The sequence below is a fragment of the Lipotes vexillifer genome, unplaced genomic scaffold (assembly GCF_000442215.2).
Source record: "Lipotes vexillifer unplaced genomic scaffold, Lipotes_vexillifer_v1.1 scaffold229, whole genome shotgun sequence".
Classification (NCBI taxonomy): Eukaryota; Metazoa; Chordata; class Mammalia; order Artiodactyla; family Lipotidae; genus Lipotes; species Lipotes vexillifer.
The window spans coordinates 704,054-711,069 of record NW_006771155.1 but is presented as its reverse complement, the minus strand read 5'-3'; the positions used below and the strand labels follow the sequence as shown (position 1 = coordinate 711,069).

Genomic DNA, 7,016 nt, shown 5'->3' with positions numbered 1-7,016 from the left:
CAAAAAAAAAAAAAAAAAAAAAAGTATCACCTGATAAAAGTCCATCATCTGGCACTTGCGAGAGTGGGAAATACTGTATCTTTTATCAGGCAAATTAGCTGGAGCAGAAAGGCTTTTGCTAAATCAGCCTCATGGAGGTTTCCAGGCCAGAAAGTCTTACCTCAGTAGGTAATTGTTTCTTATCTATAAATTAGTACTAGGAAGAAAACCGCTGAGTTTCCTAGGCATATAAGCATTTTTACTGCTGTATAAATCTGAGCTAAATTAGAAAAGTGACAACGGATACACGGCCCTCACTATTCTCGTGTCCTTGCTCTGCTCTTCACCCGGCTGAGATTCTACGGCACGTTACATACACTCCCTTATATACATCCTCAACTCACGTGCGTCTGTTTCTCGCACATCCAAGGGACAAAAGCTCAGCTGTGATTAAACCCAGGCCTTCACCAACCTCCTGTCTATCCCCGCCACGTAGCCAAAGAGCACATCACTAGCCCAACTCATCTCACTCTAAATCCATGGCTGCTGTACTCACGGGGCCCTGGTGCACAACTGAATTCTCATGACGCATTCGTAGGCCATTCTCACTCTTTATCCTAGATCGACACTTCCTGTCTTCTCAAACCCCTGACCCCCCTGCCGTGCCCTTCCCCTCCCCCATCCCCATTCCCCTCTGAAGACCCTGCTTCCTTTTCAGAGGAAACTGGACCAACCAGAAGCCAACTCCCAGCCTCCCACCACGTGTACCAGTCCACCAACACCTCTGCCCATATCGTCGGCCCTACCTCCTACTTCCACGGAAAAACCGTCTCACGCCACCGTCTAAAGCCACTTTGCATCAAATCCTGCCCCATGTCCGCACCCCAAGATCCTGTTCCAGACGCTTTCCCGTCCCTCGGGGCAACCAATGTCCCCTTCTAATCGCTCTTCTCCATCAGCACGCACTGCTACTGCCCCACCTTAATGGAAGGACTCCCTGAGTCCACCCTCCAAGCGCTGCCCCGTTTCTCTGCCCTCCGGTACAAACGTGCCCTGCCCCCGCAAAGGAGTTGTCCTGATTCACTTTCTTCGCTTCCTCTCATTTTCCATCCCAGCAGGCGTTTCCACTCACCGCCATCACCCACGAGGTGCTGAGTCCACGGGGAGGGGGTTCTCGGGCCTCACCTCACTGGCCCCGCCGGGACGTTTCACCCAGCTGCTCGCTCCGTCCCCTTTCCACCCCTTCCTGGCGCGGCACCCAGGGCATCACGGGCCTCTGTGGTCCTGCCGCATCGGTGGCCGCTCCTCCTGGTTCCCCGAGCCCCGAGCGTCGGCGCACCGCAGCCCCAAGGCTCGCCTTCCAGCCTCCCCTACTTTTCCCGCCCGCATCAGCCTCACGGCCTTGCATGTTTTATCCACGCGTTGACGACTTCCAGACCTCCATCTCCAGTCCCGACCTCTCTCCTGCACCCTGGACTCAACTACCCCATTGCCTGCTCCACACCACCTCCTGGCTGTCTAATGGGACCGCACTGCAGTATAACCCAAACTAAACGGCTGATCTGTCCCTGCAAAACGTGCCCCTCCCGACCTGGCTGCTCCATCCTTCCAGGCCCCCTGGCCAAACACCTAAGGAGTCACGCCGCGCTGGCCTCTCATTTTCACAACCCACGTCCAATCCACCAACAACTCCTTGTTAACAGCCCCAGCTTCGAAACACACCCAGAATCCGACCAACTTCTTACCACCTCCACGACGCCCCTGAACTGCTATCTCCTAAGCGGTCTCTCTGCTTCCGCCGCTGCCCTCTTGCAGCCTGTCTGCAACGCCGCGGCCAAGGTAAGGAGCACGCAAGCTTATGTCGCTCTTCTGCCCCAAACCTCCAAGGACGTCCCATCGCTGGAGCGGACGTGAAGTCCCGGGAGAGCCTGCTAAGCTGCTCCGCCCATGCCCCGGCCCCCCACCTCGCCCCGCGCTCTGATCTCTTCCCCACCCCGACCCTGCTCCTCAACTAGTCTATGCCGCAAAACTACCACGGTCCCTCCCCCGACCCCGGTTTCCCCAGCAAGTCGGGCAGCGTCCAGCCTGAGCGTTTGCACTTACGTCTCCCCTCGCTGGTACATTCTTCCCACCTGTAAGTCTTCCCTAAATGCCACCTTCCCAGTGGGCTTCTCCCTCGCCACCCACTTCAAACTGCAAACTCACTCTCCCTTCCCCAGTATTCCCAATCCCATACCCCTCCCACAGCTATATATGCCTTATCTTTTACTCACTCATCTGTTTCTCATCTGTGTCCTTTCACTGGAATGTAAGCCCCATGAAGAAGGGAACTGTGGTCACTATGGTTTACTGCTGTACGCCGGTACTTGGCACACAGTAAGAGTGAATCAATATTTTTTAAATCAGTCCATCAATTAAAATCTGACTCTAGATCAAGAAAGATACTGTAGGCGAAGCTACTAGCATGTGCAAATATTTTAGGAACCATTTGGTTTTACAGAATTTGAAACAAACCGGAAAGATAGCATCAACTGGCCGTATCTTTCTCAAGCTGAAGAATCTCAGTTGAAGCACAGAGTGGTTACAAGGCCACAGAGCTTTGAACACAGATAAAACTAGCGCACGATGCAAGAAAACACATCAGCAAATATGCATACATCGGAAAAAGCAGTAATATCTGAGCTAAAGTTATCCAAGGACAGACTTTTCTTTTGTGACAATGAAGCAGGCTTTACTAATTAAGCCAAGTCATGGTTTTCATGAACCCCAAGGCAAGGAGAACACAGACACATATAGACGTTCTGTATGTGTGCATGTATTCTGTTGGCCAAAAACGTCTTACGGAGAAACCCGAACGAACATTTTGGCCAACCCAATATATTATCATCTTTATATTTGCACATATATCAACAATATATATTTGGACACTTTAATAATGGACTGCCAAATTAACTTTCAGTGGTAGAATTTATTTGAATAGTGTAAAAAGTGTCAAGTCCTGTAATTAAGAACATGAAAAGATCTCTTAAATGTTTCATTTAGACTTAATCATTTGAGGGAAAAATTCTATTCCATAAATGTATTAGGCAAATCTGGGATTCAAGAAGGTCTTGAGATAGTCTTCACAAATGCCAGTGGTCTACTGAACTTAATATGTGATGAATGACATCACTGAGCGGCCTTCTCTTTGGCTGAATCGAAATCGACCAGATTATGAATGTCTGTATAATGTTCCATAAGTCACACATACTTCCACCTCCATCACTGAGACATGCAGTGTATCAAGAGCAGCTCTGCGCGAAGACGGCCTCACCTGATCATGCATCAGCGCTGCAATGTGTGTTGTTTTGCCTCCGGGGGCCGCACACAAATCTAGAATCTTCTCTCCAGGCTGAGGATCCAGAACATGACTTACTACAGCAGATGGCAAATTCTGTAAGGAAAAAAAAATTAATTTGTTATCAGTGACTCGAGATCATTTTAAGTTTCAGAATCAGAGGACGTAAAGAGATCTTTGGAGGTAACCCAGTACAGCATCCTCAGCCAAGAGTATGTTTTCTGTAGACATACCAGTGTCAGGACAGTCAATTCCCCAGGGTGTCCTACCATCTCACAGAACAGCCACACACATGCACGACACAATAAAAACGGAACTCTAATATAAAGACACTAAAACACGTATGTGGCCACTGAAGATTCAGTGATTCTCCACCTAGAGATGATAGTGAGGCTTCACCCCTAACAAAGATAACGTTAATGTAATGGCCAAAGATGACAGAAATTTCCAATCCAACGTAATACGTTAAGAACCTTCTGGTATGCAATCAGTTGAAAGCATGAAATAGTCCCAGTGAAGAGGCTTCATTAAATATTTAAATGATGACAAAGTTTCCCTAAAACAATTTCTTCTACTACCTTTCTCTACACTATTTCTCCATCCTGGCTGCACGACAGAATCACCTGGTGAGTTCTGTCTTTTGTTGTTTTTAATGTGCAGTCATCTAGAATAGTTAAATCAGAATTTCTGGCAATAGGGCCAGGCACCAGTGTTTTTAAGATCCCCCCAGGTGCTTCTAGCGTGCAGCTAGCTGTGCAACCTTGCTACTGCTACAGCCATTCTCAACCTTAGCTGCAAACTAGAAGCACCTGGGAGAGCTTTTCACCATCCTGACCCAGACCCCACCCCAGCCAGACAAACTAAAGCCCATTCAGGTGGTAGAGTCCAGGCAGCAGCATGTATTTAAAGCTCTCAGATTATCCAACCTCATCTGGCTTTTAAATCAATTATTTCCAAGAAACCAGGCAATGAAAAGATCAACTTTTGAGCACCATTTTTGATTCCAGACAACCTAGAATGCAACTAGAATATAACTGAAAACAGCTGTTGTAAATATTTTAAGTATTAAACCTTTCACTGTCAATCATTTCAATCGTGAAAGACATCAAAGGCATTTCTGCAGTTCTGTGGATTGTGGTCAGGCAAATCAAAAGTTTCCTTTGTGGTTTTGAAAAACGAAATAATATTGCACATTCGTAATTTTAATGATTGTGTGCAACACTCCAATTAACTTTATAAAGTACATCCTTGTGTAACTTCAACTGCTACATGAGAAATAATCAATTATCACCAGCCCTTTACAACCTCCTCTCCTCAACAAGGAACCCACAACGTGAAGCTTCCACGTTAGCTGTTGCAAACAAGTAACAGTACAGATTTGGGGATAATGGTTTCCAGAGAAAGGCAAGGCAAGAGGCATGCCCCCCCAAAAACACCCCACAAATGTCACCAGGGATTTTCCCAAGTATATAATTCTACCTCTCTGTAAAGTACCTTCAATAATCGCACAGAATGGACAAAGTATTAGTTGCCTAACTCTGGGGCTTACAAGGTATACAGCCAATCACCCTATGAACTTACCTCATCTTCACAAGTTGAGAGGTTGCTGAACATCATTCAAGAAATGGTATCAGTGTTCTTCAGTTACAGCCAGTGCAGGCTTGTGATAATATATTCAAAGAGCCCGGCACAACACCACACTTTTTAAAAGGCTGGCAGGACTGCCCTAGTGGCGCAGTGGTTAAGAATCCGCCTGTCAATGCAGGGGACACAGGTTCGAGCCCTGGCCCGGGAAAATCCCACATGCCATGGAGCAGCTAAGCCCGTGCGCCACAGCTACGGAGCCTGCGCTCTAGAGCCCGAGCTCCTCAACAAGAGAAGCCACCGCAGTGAGAAGCCCGGGCACCATAACAAACAGTAGCCCCCCACTCACCGCAACTAGAGAAAGCCCGCGCGCAGCAAGGAAGACCCGACACAGCCAAAGATAAATGATAAATAAAATAAATAAATGTAAAAAAAAAAGGAAGGAAGAGCAGTCTTGGGAACTGTTTCTCTAAAAATTAAAAAATTAAAATTAAATAAAAAATAGAAAGAAATAAGAAAGGCTGGCAGGGACCACTGAAGAAGATGCTACGTAACCGCGTACGACTTTACGTTAGGTTATGCCTCCTAACGGTTTACATCATCACTAATGTAGAATCAGATGACAAACGTACATCTGTTTTCTATTCGTTCACCCCAGAATTAATCTCTGGATTTATAAAATGACTTTTGGTTACATACTAAGCAGAGTAGAAAGAAAATGTCATCTACGCTTAAGTTAGGGTACAGATGCTACTACCTACCAACTGTGCGACCTTATTCAAGAACCTGACCAGATCCGGTCTTCAGTATCTTCATGTTACCTTGGTAATAATAATAAAATAATAAAAATGCCACCTAACAAGCAGACTGTAACAAATCATACGAGCTAATGTACATGAAAGTACATCATAAACTGGACAAGGGAAAACAAATTACTTGTTATATCACAGCAATTGATAACCATCTGACCAAAATCTGCTACTAGTAAACCATGTTGAATGTCACTCAGACTTACACATGGAACACTTACATGTATAGCAAATGCATGCTTTATTTAGGGGTTAACAGTGGAATGGAAAGCAATCATTACAATAAGCTACACTAAGTAGCTTTTTTTTTTTTTTTTACAGCAGTTACAGACATTGATTTTATAGTAAGAAAAGTACAACCATATTTATTAAACTTGAGGGTAGGAAAGAGGAAGGAAAGCACATTCAGGAAGAAGCTCTCAAACTAAACTCAGAACTGGTGCCCGAAAGAAATGACACAGACCCCACCGCCCCACACGGCGGAGCCTTTCCTTTCCTAAGGGTGAGCCGGAGTCGCGGCAGCACCCTGCGCATGCCTTCTCACCCTACGTACTGTGCCTACTATCCTACAATAAGCACCGCTGGGCAAAGGAAGGGAGAAAAGGTAGCTCATCAATTGAGAAAAAGAGAAAGTGCTTACTAAGCTTTTCCTTACTACTTAACCAAAGGTAGATCAGAAAACATAAATACACTGCAAAAAACAAGTTAACAGAAGCGAAAAAACAAACACTTAGATTTCAAATAATTCACTGAAGTATATTTCAGTGTCACTAAGTATTTTGCTTTTACAAATACTTACTTGTAAAAATAAGTAGCTAGGCAGTACCTTGTCAAATGAGGGGCTCAGATACACTGGGTCTGTCATTCTTACGCCTACGCCTCTGAAAAACAGGAAATCTAACATTACTCAGTATAAATTAGACAATCTACACAATCTCCATTTCTAAGAATATACGCAAGTAACAAGTCATATATAAGATGTCCTGCCTTTTTAAAACCTTTTTTACTCAACACCAAAATACTTTAAAGTATTCCTGTGAAGTGTTTCTGGATTTTTACCCACAGTAGAGTAGGCCACTGGGAGCACTAAAAAGGATAAAGTTACATAAAATTTGCATTTAAGTACCACTGCATTCCTTTAGAGATCTGCACGGACTAAAAAGTGAAGACCATCTGAGTCTCTATTCACTGATGCATTCTCACCTTCCTGGTAACAGATTTATGACCACTGTTATGAGCCTTTCAATTCAACAAACATTTTGTGATCCCTTCAGTTTGCCAGGCACTATGCTCGGTACTTGTATGAA

At 45.2% G+C, this 7,016-nt stretch overlaps 1 protein-coding gene across 1 annotated transcript in view; it reads right to left on the bottom strand.

The window, feature by feature from the left end:
* NSUN6 (NOP2/Sun RNA methyltransferase 6) overlaps nucleotides 1–7,016 on the bottom strand; it is a 72,095-nt gene that overhangs the window by 33,514 nt on the left and 31,565 nt on the right. The window contains exons 6-7 of the mRNA XM_007446559.1: nucleotides 6,509–6,590; nucleotides 3,293–3,412 (exon numbers count right to left, since the gene is read on the bottom strand). Of these exons, the coding sequence (XP_007446621.1) occupies nucleotides 3,293–3,412; nucleotides 6,509–6,590 (202 nt within the window). The remainder of the gene's footprint in view (nucleotides 1–3,292; nucleotides 3,413–6,508; nucleotides 6,591–7,016) is intronic.